This window comes from Mobula hypostoma, chromosome 11, assembly GCF_963921235.1.
Source record: "Mobula hypostoma chromosome 11, sMobHyp1.1, whole genome shotgun sequence".
Lineage (NCBI taxonomy): Eukaryota > Metazoa > Chordata > Chondrichthyes > Myliobatiformes > Myliobatidae > Mobula > Mobula hypostoma.
The window spans coordinates 69,668,443-69,685,556 of record NC_086107.1 but is presented as its reverse complement, the minus strand read 5'-3'; the positions used below and the strand labels follow the sequence as shown (position 1 = coordinate 69,685,556).

Genomic DNA, 17,114 nt, shown 5'->3' with positions numbered 1-17,114 from the left:
CCTAGAGATGCTGCCTGGCCTGCTGCGTTCACCAGCAACTTTGATGTGTGTTGCTTGAATTTCCAGCATCTGCAGAATTCCTCTTGATTGCACCTGTGTAGCTAGCTGGTGAACGTGTCAGTGCCCTTCTCCAAGACAGAGTACTGAGGTCCCTCGTATCTCCCTCCACAGTCAAAGACGTGTTTATGACTGACTGTCTCTTGTTATTGCTACCTCAGGAAGAAAATGAGCATCCCCTTCTCCATTTGTGCCCCTGTGAGCAGCAATGTAATAATGCTCTTGATTCCCACGTTCTCCATGTGTGCTGCATGGCAGGGCCTGGCCAGCACCACAAGGGCTGTGGGCAGGAGTGGGGACAGCTCAGCAGCTGCGGAATGAGACGAATATGCTCCCATCTAAGGTTTCTGGCCCACTGTTAGATACAGAAGTGTGAATGTTGAGATGACTTCACCCAGCACATTCATCCCATCCTTGAACTGCAACTTCTTGGTGATGGTGTAGCTGGGTCCTTGCGGCTCTCCCAGGGTGTCGTTCGCCACTTCCAGTATGATCGCCGAGATGTTGGCAGTGCTCTGATCCTCTGGAGGATTCTCCACTTTCTTGATAACTGTTTGTATCTGTTGGGAGGGACCAGTAGAGGACAACTAATTAAGCACATCCCAGATCATAAACATCGTGGTCCTGACAGATTCTAACCCGTTGCTCAGGAGGGGCAGGGACCTGTTGGGAGATGGTGCTGTTTTTAGGGTAAATCATGCTAACAAATACACATACAAACTTATAAACAGGGAGGAACAGTCCCTCAATCTTGTTCCACCATTCTCAACTGCAACCTCGACTCTACTCCCTCACCTACCCCAGTAACACGTCACCCCCTTGCTTTTTAAGAATCTATCTACCCCTGACTTAAAAATTGTTCAAAGATTCTGCCTTCATTGCCCTTTGATGGAAGGTATTTCCAATGACTTAGAACTCATCTTCCCACCATCTACCCGTCATCCTTCACCCTCCTTAGTCCACCCGTCACCTACCAGCCCCTGCCTCACCCCTCCTTGCTCCTGTTTATACTGCCTATCTTCCTCATATTGGGATCAGAAATATCATCTCCTCCTCGCTGACAACCAACACCAGTGTACCTCAAGAAGCATGCTTAGCCTGCTGCTCTGCTCTCTCTACACCCATGACTGCGCGGCTCTGCACAGCTCAAACACCATCTATAAATTTGTCGATGACACAACTGTTGCTGGCAGAACCTCAGATGCTGACGAGTAGGCGTACAGGAGTGAGATACATCAGCTGGTTGGGTAGTGTCACAACAACAACCTTGTACTCAACATCAGTAAGACCAAGGAATTGATTGAGGACTTCAGGAAGGGGAAGTCGAGGGAACACACACCAGTCCTCATCGAGGGGCCAACAGTGGAAAGGGTGAGAAATTTCAAGTTCCTAGGTATTACTCTTTCTGAAGATCTATCCTGGGTCCAACAAATTAATGCAATTATGAAGAAGGCATGCCAGTGGGGACTTTGAGGAGAATTGGTATGTCACCAAAGACTCACAGATGTACCGTGGAGAGCATTCTGACTGGTTGCATCACTGTCTGGTATAGGAGGGCCACTGCACAGGGTCACAAGAGGCTGCAGCAGATTGCAAACACAGCCAGCTCCATCATGGCAACCAGCCTTCCCAGCAGTGGGGACATCTCCAAAAGGCGATGTTTCAGAAAGGCATCATCCATCACTAGGGACCCTCATCACCCAGAACGTGCTCTCTTCTCATTATTGTCATTAGAGAGGAGGCCCAGGAGTGTGAGAACACATACTGAACGTTATAGTGACAGCTTCTTCCCCTCTGCCATCTGGTTCCTGAACTGACAATGAACACTACCTCACTATTTTTGCACTACCTATTTATTGTTTTTATATTATTTCTTACTTAATTATTAATTTTTTTTGTCTTGCACTGTGCTGCTGCCACAAAACAACAAATTTCACAAATATGTCAGTGATATTAAACCTGATTCTGATTCTATATGTAGGGACTCAACCTGAAACATTGACAATTACCCCACCCCTCCCCCAAACAGATGCTGCTTGACCTACCCTACTGAGTTCCTCCAGCAGTTAATGTTTCTCCACATAAGTGTTTGTGTCATTCCAGATATTAGTCTGGCATTGCTTCCTGTACATTAACATCCTTCCTTAAACACGAGGACCATTGCTATGCACAGTACTCCAAATATGTTCCTCATTTTCTGGATGTGCATCTTCAAGCTCCTGTACCTTCTCCCTGGTGATAGTAACATTAAGAGGGCATGTCCCGGATGGTGAGAGTCCATAATGTTGGATGCTGCCTTGTTGGGGCACTGTCTTTTGAAGATGCATTCGATGGTGGAGAGGTTCGCTGCTCCCATTGCTCAATAAAATCCCTTTATCATTTCAAATATCAAGACGTTATCATCCTTCAATCTTCGACACACTTGCAATCCATACTCCTAGTTTACTCCCATTTGCCCTGATACCAGTCTGCCAGGAGTTTGGATGAACTGATTTACTTCCAAAGCACTATGAACCAATCTTAAGCAGTGAGTTCTGCTTTATGTTATAGGGTGATGGCTTGCAAGCAGGGTTAGTATGGGGAGCAGCTCCTCAGTCTGAGAGGAGCTCAGAGTGATTCATTTCTAAAGGCTGCCCTGTACAGCTCTGCTCTCCCCCATTCAAGTGTTTCAGTGGAAGCTCTGGGCCACGTTGCTACAGGAGTCTGATACCTGCTTTAGGACCAGCAGGGTCTGTTTTGATGCTCTATATAATGCTGTCATTAGAGTCATAGTTTCATACATTGAGATCATGACCATCAGACACTAATCCCACTTTGTTCTCCTCACAGTAACATCGTCTACCCTCCCCACCCTTCCCAGATTCTGCCAGTCACCCACAAACTGGGGGCCATTTATAGTGGCCAATTAACCTATATCCTGTGTTAGTCAGGGGAATGTGGGAGGAGACAGAAGCACCAGAAAAACAGCCATACAGGCACGGTGAGAGCCACTGTCTCACAGTCCCAGTGACTTCACAGATAGCACCAGAGGTCAGGATCGAACTTAGATCACTGGAACAGTGAGGCCAGAAGTTCTACTGCCTGCACCATTGAGCCACCCCTAATGAGGCAAAACTTCAAATCTATGATTACAGGAATCTGTATTTATAGGCTTCAACTTATCTACATTTTATGGCAGCCGTTTCCACTTGTGCAGCTCATTTCCTTTAGGGATATTTTTGGCTCTCAATATTTTCAAATCACACTACAAATTTCTTATTATCAAGGTGGTAGGGTCGAAGGCTTTGGTTCTTGCCATCTATACCATTGCCCATCAGACATAAAATAAAATCTAACAACTCCCTCTTCTATCTCTAGATGTCCCTGTCTTTCCCTGCGGACACACTCTGCTATCTGCCTCGACTTGAATCGCCAGATGCCTCCTGGCTTGTGAGGCACTCTCTACTTTGCTCTTGCAGAGCGTTCTCACTCCCATTACAAGGATTTGCATCAACACAGGTAATCCTAAACCTAAAGCAGTCAAAACAAATTATCTAGGAATCATTTACACCTCCTCCATGCAGAGCAATTGCGGTGAATAAGCCTTCACAACTCTCTTGCAGCCAGCATGACTACTTTTCTCTTAGTGTTTGCCCAATTACAGACACTGTGTTGCCTTCCCCAGCTTTCCCACGATGTAAAGTTTCCAAGCTGAACCGTTAACTCAGTTTCCCTCTCTGCAGATGCTGCCTGACCCACTGGGTGTTTCCAACATTCCCTGCAGTTTGCTTTTCAAAATAAATTGCTAGTTTCTTACCTGCTGAAAACAGGCTTGCACCAGGTTTTCAGGAAAGAGGTTTCGGATGAGATCCAGGAATGCGTCCAGGCTGGACACCTCATCGTTCTTCTTCCCTTCTCCTAATTGCATCTTCAGCGCAGGGTTTCCAGGGTGAATAACCAACACGAGGATCACGCCGAGCACAGCTGCAATGATGGTGGTGGACATATAGTACACCATGGCCCTGGTCCCAAGGCGCCCACTGGCCTTAGCATCAAGACCAGACAGACCTTGTAAAAGGTGAAAAACACAGCTTTAAAATAACACATTGGTACTAGGTGGGTATCCACCAACAGAGACAGTATTGTGCACAATTATTAAACATTATCATGAACATTCCTTTATTTTTATTGGATTGCCATCTCCAATGGGATCCCACAACCAAGCACACCTTTCCCCCCACCCCCACTTACTGCTTTCCACAGGGATCGCTCCCTACGCATTTTCCCTTTCCATTTGTCCCTCCCCACTGATCTCCCTCAGATACTTATCCTTGCAAGCAGAACAAGTGCTGTACTTGGGTGTATGGGGCATCAGGGAGGGGTAGCACCTCTGGTGGGGGAACATGTCACGTCCTTCTCAGGGCGGTTAGTCCACCTTTGGTCCTCACCTGGCACTCAGCTCTCACCTGTGGCTCCCCGTAGCCGTTTGCATGCGACAGCGGCCACACCCCGGGCAACGGCTTCAACAAGCCGGCTAAACCAGGTGAGGGTAGCCGACGGGTCTCAAACCCTTGGTGAGATAGGGAGTTGTCTATCCCAGCATGTGAAGACAGACTCCGGCGGATTGAGCGGACGAGACCAATGGAACGTCCAATGGTCAAGAAGGTGGTCTCTGCGAGCGTCGTGGAACGTGTAGAGCAGGACAAGATACAGAAGACGTCCTGGTCATCCACTGCGCCTAGTTCCATCTCCAGCCGTCTCGACTTTTGTCTTGCCACTGGATCCAGATGGGAATTGGTTGGGAAGAGAGAGTGAGGCTGACGCTGTGCAACTCTCTCTCACTTAAATCCAAATCAAGCGCTAGTTTCGACACCATCACTGGCTGGTGGTGCAGTGACATCAGCGCCGGATTCTGGGAGCGAAGGTTCTCGGTTCGAATCCAGTGGAGCCACTCCCGGGCATGCTTTCCATCCGTGCTGGGTTGAGTGTCGAGTTAGCAATTCGACCTCATAAAAAGTACTAATGGTGTCGAGGTCTTCATCGATGACGATGGATGAACCTTATACTTGCCCCTATACCTAACAGTCCTTCGGTGTGAGGCGACACTTCACCTGTGAGTCTGTTGGGGTCATCTGCTGCATTTGGTGCTCCCAGTGTGGCCTCCTGTATTTCAGTGAGACCTGATGTAGATTGGGAGACTGCTTCACCAAGCACCTATGCTCCATCTGCCGTAAAAAGTAGGATCTCCCAGTGGCCACCCCATTTTAGTTCTAATTCCCATTCCATTCAGACATGTCAGTCCATGGCCTCCTTTAGTGCTGCAATGAGGCCACACTCAGGTTGGAGCGACATCTGGGTAGCCACCAAGGTGAAAGCATGAACATCAATTTCTCAAACTTCCAGTGAATGCTCACTCCCCCTCCACCATTCCTTGATTCATTTCCCTCTCTCACCTTATCTCCTTACCTGCCCATCATCTCCCCTTCCCTTTCTTCCATGGTCTTCTACCCTCTCCTATCAAATTCCCCCTTCTCCAGCTATTTATCACTTTCACCAATCAACTTCCCAGCTCTTTACTTCACCCCTCCCCTCTCCCAGTTTCTCCTGTCACCTACCACCTTGTGCTTCTTCTTGTCCTCCGCCAACCTTCTTGCTCTGACTTCTCATCTTGTTTCCCAGTCCTGATGAAGGGTCTCGGCTCGGAACATCGACCGTTTACCCTTCTCCATAGCTGCTACCTGGCCTGCAGAGTGTCCCCAGCACTGTGTGTGTGTGGCTCTGGCTAAGGCTGGGTCTGGATTTCAGTGAGGTGCAGAGGGTATATCCTGCACAGTCCTGGCTTTTGCTGATGACATGGTCCTCATGAATGATGCTCAGAAAGGCATGCCTAAAAAACCCAAGCTCTCAGAGAGCTTCTGTAAAAGAACCTGCCTTGGGTTTAATCCTGAGAAGATGGATTCTATGTAGTATCTAAAAATAAGACATTTATTTTTAATTCTACCGATAATTAGCTATTTAATAAAGGTAAAATCAATCTTATTAAGCCTGCTTTGTTGCCAGGATTGACCCTTGAGTAGGGTGCCCTTTGAATGAGCGTTGTGCTGAACTCAGGAAGTTGTCGTAGATTCCAGCAAGGTGATGGCACGACTTGTCACAGCGGCTTCTACAGGGTCAACAAAAGGTGCTACTGTTCTACTTAAGTGTACGTCAAATGATCGCAAGATCCTGCTAAACGTTAAGAACTCAGAGGACTGCAGGTCTACACCGTCAGCGAGTTGCTCGCTGGTGGAGGTAACGAAGGAGCTGTGCAGTGTACTGCTGCCTGAGCTGATGGAGGCTTACAGTCCAATAGGGAGTGGCCATCGTGGTCGCTTTTCTTGTGATCGCACCACCCCTTTGGACATTGCTCATCTGGTACGGTGCAAGTTTGATTCGCTGATTTATTGGATGTGAGAAGGGGCAGATGAAGGAGGTCTAGTCCTCGGTCGGAGAGAGGACTCTGTGCCAAGCAGTGCTATCACCTGTTTGCAGCTGCTCGGAGGGGACGAAGCCATTGCACTTCACCGCGGGCGGCATGGCGCGGGCGCGGCACCCAGAATGGAGTCAGAACAGAGCTTCGCTCGGCAGAAGACAAGCTCTGCTGTGGCTGGCTGCAGATTTTTTGGCAGCACTGAATGGACTCAGACCTCAAGCTGCAGGTCTCTTGCCTTTCAGCCGCTGGAGGTGAGGCGTTCAAGCCATCAGGCTCTACCAGGGGCGGCAACTGAAGATTTAAAATAGACTGGGGTCTGCACTATATACATACATATTTGTCTGGTTGTGGTTTTACTAGTATTCCATATGCACTTGTATATACGAGTACTGGGCCTCAAACTCACGGTGTCACCTAAATGGAGTCAGGGGCCAGTCAACGGATAATATCGATGGCTGGTGGGAGGGCTGGATTTTTTAATATTTATACACACAAATGTTTGTATATATACTGCATATTTTGCGTTGTTGTATTTTTACAGATATTCTATATGGGTTTGTTGACTTGTACGCATCAAGCCGCGGCTTCACGGGGGGAGGGGGGAGGTTAGCGGTTAGTGTTGGGACTTTTATTACGTGATTGTGATTTTCTATGGTATCTTTGCACCTTGAACCCATAGTAACTCTGTCTCATTTGGCCGTAGTCACGAGTATTCATGTATGGTTAAATTGACTTGAATGGAACTGGATTGAAATGGAGTAGGAATTCCAATGATCTGCCAAGCCTTGTTTCCAAGGAGGAATACTACACCGGAGGGCTCAAGTGCAGGACAGTGCAGTGGCACTCCATAATTCCAGCCGCTATGCTGCCTATGTGGAGTTTATACTTCCTCTCTGTGTGGGTTCCCTGGTCTCCCCCCACATCCCAAAGACACGTAGGCTGGTTAACTGAATGCTGTAAATTGCCTGTGGTATGCAGGTGAGCGGTGGAATCTGGGGGAAGCTAGTCGGAATGTGGGAAGAATAAGGAGGGGTAAATGTATGGTTGACGTTCAGCACAGCATGATTACCTCCACACTGAATGGCTATGTGTCTCAGGCAAAGTGATCACACTGTGTGGGTTAGGGGAAAGCCGGAGATTTTCTTTAACCATGAAATGAAGCACGGTGAGACTATTGGACCAACCAAGTCTGTGCTGGCTCTTTGTAATTTATTCCACTTCCAGACTTTTATTATAGCCCTATAGTTCTGTACTTTTCGATGTGATATATTTGAAAAGTTATTCCTGACTGCATCCACAGGCAGATCATTCCAGTCAGTGAAAACTTCCTGAGTCGATGGTGTTCTCCATCACCTCAGCTTCTTTCCTCAGCTAAAGGCGGCACGGTAGCGTAGTGGTTAGCAAGCTGGTTTACAGTACCAGGGACACAAGGTTCAAATCCCACTGCTGCCTGTAAGGAGTTTGTCCGTTCTTCCCGTGACTGCACGGGTTTCCTGCTGGTATTCCGGTTTCCTCCCACAGTCTGAAGATGTACCGGTTGGTAGGTCAGTTGGTCATTATGAATTGTTCTGTGATTAGGCTCGGATTAACTCGGTGGACTGCTGGATGGTGCAGCTCGAAGGGCTGGAAAGGCACACTTCACACTGTATCTCAATAAATAAATAAAATGTTTATTGATCCTTCTGCTAACACAGTTGTTATCTACTCTTTATCACATTCAGCAGCTCTAGTTAATCTCCGACATAACCGGGGAGAAAAGCCTTTGCTCCTGTCGTCACTCTGTTCTGCCACCATACAAGTCGAGCTCTTCTGGATCCCATTGATGGCATTGGCCCAATTGTTGTGCACAGAAATGGACACACATTCTCACAGTGGCCTAACCAGTCACATAAAAAGATTCAGTAATACTCTTCTCTTCTGTTTTTAAATAAAAAAAGCAGCCCTGATGCTTTTACCATTCATCCCGCCATTTTTAACAACTTTAACAATTTAAACAAAAATTGGGGGACCACTTGGTCAAGCACCTCCACTCCATTTGCCCAAAGCAGAATTTCTTCGTGGCCGACTATTTTAGTTCCTTTTCCCATTCCTGTTCCGTATATGGGCTTTGCTTGTGCCATGATGAAGCTATCTTCAGGCTGGAGGAGAAACACCTCATTTTCAACTTGGATAGACTCTAACCTGATGGCATGAGTGTTGAATTCTCCTTCTGGCAAAGCATTTTTCCCTCCCTCTTCTATTCCCCACTCTGGCCTTCGATCTCATCTCCCCTGCCTAACACTTCCTTCTGGTGCTCCGTCCCCCCCCTTCCCTTCCTCCCATGGTCCACTCTCCTCTCCTGTCAGATTCCCCCTTCTCCAGCCCACCTGACTTCACCTATCGCCTTCTAGCTGTCCTCTTTCCCCTCCTCCCACCTTTTTATTCCAGTGTCTTCCCCTTTGCTTTCTAGTCCTGATGAAGGATCTCAGCCCGAAATGTCGACTGTTTATTCATTTCCATGGATGCTGCCTGACCTGCTGAGTTCCTCCAGCATTGTATGTGTGTTGCTCTGGATTTCTAGCATCTGCAGAATCTCTTGTGTTTACTTTTAGCAACTTCTATCCCAACATCTCTAAATTTCAGTTTACAATGGTTAATTTTATTTTCTTCCTGTGCCAGAAAGTTTTGTGATGGTGGAGGCAAAAAAACTTACAACATTTACAAATTATCTGATGAATACTCGGGATCACCAAGATATAGAAAGTTACAAACTAAGTTGTGTTTAAATTGTCTTCACTTAATTTCTGGTTGCCTCAGTATAAGAAGAACGTGGAAATTTTAGAGAGAGTGCAAGGAATATTTATCAGGATGCTGCTTGGGTTGGAGAACTTATGAGGAAATGCTGAGTGAGTTCAGCCTTTTCTGTTTAGAGTGAAGGAGGGTGAGAGGCAGTTTGATAAAGGTAAATAAGATTGTAAGAGGTGTGGACAGTGGTAATGGCCACATGAACTCACACGCACTGATACTCATGCACACAGATTCACATGCGTGAATACATAAGAAATTAAAGCTATACTGTTTAAAAGAATCTTAGATTTATATCATACATAAAGAGAAATGGCAGATGGAGTTTAACTCAGATAAATGTGAGGTGTTGCCCCGGTAGGGTAAATGCAAGGAGGCAATATACTGTTAAAGGCAAGACCCTAAACAGTGTAGCTGAGCAGAGATCTTGGGGTCTAAGTTCATTGAAAGTGGCTACACAGATCGATAGGGTGTTAAGAAACTGATGGAATGCTTGCTTTTATGAGTCAAGGTATTGAGTTCAAAAGCCAAGAGTTATGTTGCAACTTTATGGAACTGTGGTTAGGCCACGTTCTGGGCGCGCCACTATAGGAAGGATGTTGAGATCTTGGAGAGGGTGAAGGAGAGGTGTACCAGGATGCTGTCTGGTTTAGAGGGCATGTACTATCATGAGATGCTAGATAAACTTGGTTGTTTTCTCTGGTGCAGTGGAGGACCTGATAGAGGTTTATAAGATTATGAGAAGCATCGACAGAGTAGACAAGGGTATCTGTTTCCCAGGTTTGAAATGTCTAATACCAGAGGGCATGCATTGAAGGTAGAAGAGGGTAGGTTCAAAGGAGATGTGAGGGCCAAGTTTTTACTCAGAGAGTGGGGGATGCCTGGAATGCGCTGCCTGGTGTGGTGGTAGAGGCAAATATATTGGAGGCTATTAAGAGGCATTTAGATAGGCTCATGAATATGAGGAAGATGGAGTGATTGGTAGGAGGGATTAGTTTTTGTTTTTTTTAAATTTAGTTTTTAGCTGGGTCAGCACAACACTGTGGGCTGAAGGGCCTGTTCCTGTGCTGTACTCCTCCAATGTTCTATGTTCTTAGACCCTTCGACCAATCACGTCAATGTCAATCATCTATACTATTCCCAGTTACCCGCACTTGGTCCTTGTACCTGAGTGATTCAAGTGCCTATTCAGAATAAATGTTGTGAGAGTGTCTGTCTCCACTGTCTTCTCAGACAGTCCCTTCTGGATTCAAACCACCCTCTGTTTCCCTCGGGTCCCTACTAAATACTTACTCCTTCCTCTAAACCTATTGTGTAACCTCTGGCTTCAGACACATCTACAGTGGCAATATCTAAACTACTATCTGCTGGTCTGCACGTCAACAGGAATATTCAAACTAACCAGAGTTCTTTTTAGAGCCACAAGGTAATGTTGCAGCTCTGTAAAATCTGGTAAGGCCACACGGAGTATTGTGGCTTCATTCTAAGCAGAGTGTGGAAGCATTGGAGAGGCTGCAGAGGGGATTGACCGGGATGCTGTCTGGATTGGAGAAACATGCCTTACAAGCTAGGGGTTTCCTCTTTGAAGCGATGGATGACTGGTAGATGTACATAAGATTATGAGAGGTGTAGATAAAGTGGACAGAGAGGGCAGCAATGGCTAATATGAGAGGACGTCCCTTTAAGGTGAGTGGAGGAAGGTTTAGGGGAGATCGCAGAGGTACAGTAAGTTTTTTTTTTACCCAGAGTGGTAGGTGTTTGAAACACACTGTCGTTGGTGGTGGTAGAGGCTGATATGATAGGGACATTTAAGAGACAGTTAAATAAGCACATGGATGTAAGAAAAATGGAAGGTTATGGGCTGTGTAGGAGGGAAAGGTCAGATTGATTGTGGAGTAGGTTTACATAGAGCAGAATGACCTCAAGTACTGTTCTGTACTATTCTATGTTCTAAATGGGATTAATATAGATGTCTACTTGATAGTTGGCATTATCCTGGTAGGATAAGGAGCTAATAATAGCACAGCAAAAGGCTTTTAAGGCCATACCATTTGTTTTTAATACGCATCTCACGATACCAACGCTGTCAGTAAAATCATCTTCTCCTTATCCAAACTAGGAAAACCCCTCAGAATACTGGACAACACTGTTGAATTTCCCTTTAACCTCTGTTGGTCTCTCTAAACAACCTCATTCTCTCCCTCACTGAAGTGTGGGGCCCAGGATTGGTCAGATTCCTTCTGCAACCCAACCAGGTGATCTGTAAGCTCAGTGGAACATCCCTTCTTGTGGTCCTCTGTGCCCAGGGTTGACTGTAGCTGGCATTCTCCCTGGCCCTGCCATCGTTGACAACTGCTGCTTGAGAAAGTGACCCTTGCTGGACTTCACCAACAGGTGCTCCCAAAGGTGGGTGCGTGCCCTAGAGGTGCAGCCAGTGTTTCTCACCTGTAATTAAACTGGAGATGATTAAAGGAAGGATGAGCATCTTCAGCATACGCATGAGGATGTCTCCCGGGAAGGCTATGATCATGACGATATCAGGATGAATGGGGGCTGCATATCGTAGCAGACATCCAGCAAAGGCTCCAAATATCACACCTGCAGAGGGAGACGGAGAGATCGTGGTTATGCCATGTAACAACTTCCCGAACTTCTCAAAATCCGGAGTATAAAAAGACATTGTAAATCAACTTGTGGTTAGCATATGGGTAAATAGGAAGGTTGCTGGGTGGTGCGCTCGTTGGGCCGGATGGATTTGTTCCACGCTGTACCTCCAAATAAATAAACTTCCCGGGGAACTCACGTTGAAGGAAAGTGCTGTTGAGGAAGAGGTTTGGAAAGGCAAAAAGACGCTGGGCTTCAGATTATAGTGAGAGAGTTCTGGAGTGGAGGCCTGAGCTGCAGAAGGCTCCATGGTCAAGGGCACCCTGAGCCAGCCGTGTGCTCCGAAGATAACGGCTGTAGGAAGAGAATACAGGGAGGCACCTGGCAATGGGCAATGGGGGGATTCAAATCTGGTTTAGCAAAAATCTACCGTATCTGAAGAATTACAATGTGGAAGAGAGTTCTTTACTTGCATAAGTGGCCATAGTCCCACCCTTCGACCTATATCCTGACACTCTCCTTAAATTATCATTATAGTTACTGACGGTGCTGCTGAACTGGGCTGGCCTCAGACATACCGTGGCCACCAGAGCAGGTCAGAGGCTGGATAAGCTGCATTCAGTGAATCACATCCTGAACCCCCAGAAATTCACCACCATTAGCGAGGCACAGTTGAGAAAGAGTTCCCTCCACTTGCTTGGGATGAATGCAGCTCCAACAAAACTGGAGAGGCTTTTCACAATCCAGAATATTAAACTTTTTTTTGACTAGCACCTAACTCATCACCCATTCATTCCCTCCACCACTAGTAGATCATGGTGGTGGTGTGTTCCACCTATGAGGTGCACTGCAGCAACTCACCAAGGCTTTAATAACACCCCCTCCCAAACCCACCCCATACCTTCTATCAGAAGAACATGGGCTCCACACCACTCTGTGGCAGTGAATTCCACTCATTCACCAGCTTCTGGCTGAAGAAATTCCTCCTCATCTCAGTTCTAAATGGACATCCTTTTATTCTGAGGTTATGCCCTTGGATATACCTTCTTTGAGTCTCCTTAATTATCAAATTACTTGTCGCCTTATTTATATAATATAGCACAACATGACGTGGCCCATCCTCCCTATTCTCCATGACCCCCTGCTCCAAGCAAACTGCAGATTCTAGGAAAGCGTTGGAAATGCTCAGCAGGCGACAGGTCATATCTGGACTGTGCCTGCTCCTGTTCAGGCAGTGGAAGGCGACTCACCGAACACTGTGAGAGACAGCAGCAGGTTCTTCATCAGGTTCTTGCCCAGCCGCTTCCATAACGGCTGCCTGATCGGCGGCTTCTCCGTCGTCAGGTTGCACTCCTCCATCTGCACTTCCACGAGCTTGGACATCCCGGCAGTGCTGGCTGGGAAACAAAGCAGAAACTTGGTCACGATGATAGGCTCGGCTCTGGTCCTGTGGGATGATGAATTGGCCCAGGGGGCTCATTCCCATTCCTAGATTGTATGTCAGCATTATCTCATAACTGTAAGAACATTGACAACATTTGGCCCATCATGACCAAGGCAGATGAGAAAGAGCTACTCAGCTCATCCAATTCCTTACTAACTGTGGTGAGAGTTGCTGTGATCAAAGTCACCATTGAGAGAGTGAAGCTGGTCTTTATTCAGCACAAGCAGGCATCATTAGAGTCACAGATTCACAGAAAGGTACACCACAGAAACAGGCTCTTCCACCCATCTAGTCCATGCTGAGCCACTTAAACTGCCTAGTCCTATCAACAGGCACTGGGACCATAGCCCTCCATACCCCTGCCATCCATGTACCTATCGAAACTTCTCTTCAACGTTGAAAACAAGGTTGCATGCTCCACTTGTTCCACACTCTCACAACCCTCTGAGTGAAGAAGTTTCCTCTCATGTTCCCCTTAAACTTTTCAGCTTTCACTCTTAACCCATGACCTCTGGTTGTAGTCCCACCCAACCTCAGTGGAAAAAGCCTGCTTGCATTTACCCTATCTATACCCCTCATAATTAGGACACACTCTCAGTCAAGGTTCACAAGCTCAAAGGTACGTCACATTTTTATACCCTTAAAATCAAAGCTAACAATATCTGATACAATAAAATTTCAATAGTTAAAATGGCATTGTTTCCTTCAATATTTTGGGTTGACAGTGTTTCTTTGCATTAGATATCTACAATGACAGATGTTTCTGAATATTCAACCACGTTAGTCACAAATAAATCACACAAATAGTCTAAAATCACTTGGGAGCAGGAATCACAGACTTCAAAATTATTATCAGGCTGTCTCTAAGTACACAAATATCATAAGTACACAAAAACTATTGATTGCCTATTTCTGTGACCATGTTTGATATGCTAAATGACGACATCTGTCTGGTTTGTCAGCTTGAACTCGGTCGCAATGGTGTAAATAGTCATGTTATCTGGTTTGATGCAGGCCAATTAACACAAACCCATTGACTTAATACGTGGCTTAGGCATTGGTTTGACTCATGCTCACCATTTTGCAAACCATAACTCTTCGTCTGTGGGTATTTAATTTCAATTTACTGCTTCCATTTACAATATAAGTTGAAGGCTAATTGCAGACTTCCTGAACTTAGTTAGAATTACATTAAAACTGAAGACTGGATTTTGTTTAAGTTAATATCTGCTATGACAAATAAACTCTCCTGGGGCTTCCAACCGCATACAGGTATAGATTTTGACCAATGCTTCACTGACAAACTCTGTCATCTTCAGCAGGGATGATGAAGATATTAGAGGTTGTCATCAAAACGTCAGTTAAAATTGATACCTGTACCTGGCTGGAAGCCCGAGAAGAGTTTTTTCGTCATATATGCAATGAAAGCACAAGATCCTTTTTTAATATCTGCTATATTCACATAACTCCAGAATACTCCCTAACAGTTCTCCATTCCCCGTCCCTATCATCCTCTCAAGTAGCGAGTTCCAGACCTGGTGCAATCATAATCAACCGACCTTGTCCACTTTTCAAAGAAATTCCTCAATAAACGGTGACACCCCACTGACATACAGTCACAGTGACACCCCATTGACATACAGTCACAGTGACACCCCACTGACATACAGTCACAGTGACACCCCATTGACATAGTCACAGTGACACCCCACTGTCATACAGTCACAGTGACGTCCCATTGACATACAGTCACAGTGACGCCCCATTGACATACAGTCACAGTGACACCCCACTGATGTAGAGTCACAGTGACACCCCACTGACATACACTCACAGTGACACCCCATTGACATACAGTCACAGTGACACCCCACTGATGTAGAGTCACAGTGACACCCCACTGACGTACAGTCACAGTGACATACCACTGACATACAGTCACAGTGACACCCAATTGACATACAGTCACAGTGACACCCCACTGACATACAGTCACAGTGATACTCCACTGACATACAGTCACAGTGACACACCACTGACATACAGTCACAGTGACACCCCACTGACATACAGTCACAGTGACACCCAATTGACATACAGTCACAGTGACACCCCATTGACATACAGTCACAGTGACACCCCACGGACATACAGTCACAGTGACACTCCATTGACATACAGTCACAGAGACACCCCACTGACATACAGTCACAGTGACACCCCATTGACATAGAGTCACAGTGACACTCCATTGACATACAGTCACGGAGACACCCCACTGACATACAGTCACAGTGACACACAATTGACATGCAGTCACAGTGACACCCCATTGACAGACAGTCACAGTGACACCCCACGGACATAGAGTCACAGTGACACCCCACTGACATACAGTCACAGTGACACCCCATTGACATAAAGTCACAGTGACACCCCACTGACATAGTCACAGTGACACCCCACTGACATACAGTCACAGTGACACCCCACTGACAGAGACACAGTGACACCCCATTGACATACAGTCACAGTGACACCCCACTAACATACAGTCACAGTGACACCCCATTGACATACAGTCACAGAGACACCCCACGGACATAGAGTCACAGTGACACCCCACCGACATACAGTCACAGTGACACCCCATTGACATACAGTCACAGTGACACCCACTGTCACAGAGTCACAGTGACACCCCATTAACGTACAGTCACAGTGAAACCCCACTGAAATAGAGTCACAGTGACACCCCACTGACATACAGTCACAGTGACACTCCATTGACATAATCACAGTGACACCCCACTGACATACAGTCACAGTGACACCTCATTGACATACAGTCACAGTGACACCTCATTGACATACAGTCACAGTGACACCCCACTGACATACAGTCACAGTGATACTCCACTGACATACAGTCACAGTGACACCCCACTGACATACAGTCACAGTGACACCCCACTGACATACAGTCACAGTGACAGCTCAGTGACATAAAGTACAGAAACACCCCATTGACATAGAGTCACAGTGACACCCCACTGACATACAGTCACAGTGACACCCAATTGACATACAGTCACAGTGACACCCCACTGACATACAGTCACAGTGACACCCCATTGACATACAGTCACAGTGACACCCCACGGACATAGAGTCACAGTGACACCCCATTGACATACAGTCACAGTGACACCCACTGACATAGAGTCACAGTGACACCCCATTGACATACAGTCACAGTGAAACCCCACTGACATAGAGTCACAGTGACATCCATTGACATAGCCACAGTGACACATCACAGACATAGAGTCACAGTGACACCCCACTGACATACAGTCACAGTGACACTCCATTGACATACAGTCACAGAGAAACCCCACTGACATACAGTCACAGTGACACCCCATTGACATACAGTCACAGTGACACCCCACTAACATAGAGTCACAGTGACACCCCATTGACATAGAGTCACAGTGACACCCCACTGACATACACTCACAGTGACACCCCATTGACATACAGTCACAGTGACACCCCACTGATGTAGAGTCACAGTGACACCCCACTGACATTCAGTCACAGTGACACCCCATTGACATACAGTCACAGTGACACCCCACTGATGTAGAGTCACAGTGACACCCCACTGACGTACAGTCACAGTGACATACCACTGACATACAGTCACAGTGACACCCAATTGACATACAGTCACAGTGACACCCCACTGACATACAGTCACAGTGATAC

The 17,114-nt window shown here is 46.5% G+C and overlaps 1 protein-coding gene across 3 annotated transcripts in view; it reads right to left on the bottom strand.

Annotated features, from left to right (window-relative positions):
* Positions 1-17,114, bottom strand: part of LOC134353817 (excitatory amino acid transporter 2-like) — a 241,391-nt gene that overhangs the window by 42,075 nt on the left and 182,202 nt on the right. For all 3 annotated transcript variants that reach the window (XM_063062245.1, XM_063062248.1, XM_063062247.1), the window contains 4 exons: positions 13,147-13,293; positions 11,738-11,890; positions 3,854-4,104; positions 452-617 (listed from right to left, as the gene is read on the bottom strand). In XM_063062245.1, coding sequence (XP_062918315.1) covers positions 452-617; positions 3,854-4,104; positions 11,738-11,890; positions 13,147-13,293 — 717 coding nt within the window. The remainder of the gene's footprint in view (positions 1-451; positions 618-3,853; positions 4,105-11,737; positions 11,891-13,146; positions 13,294-17,114) is intronic.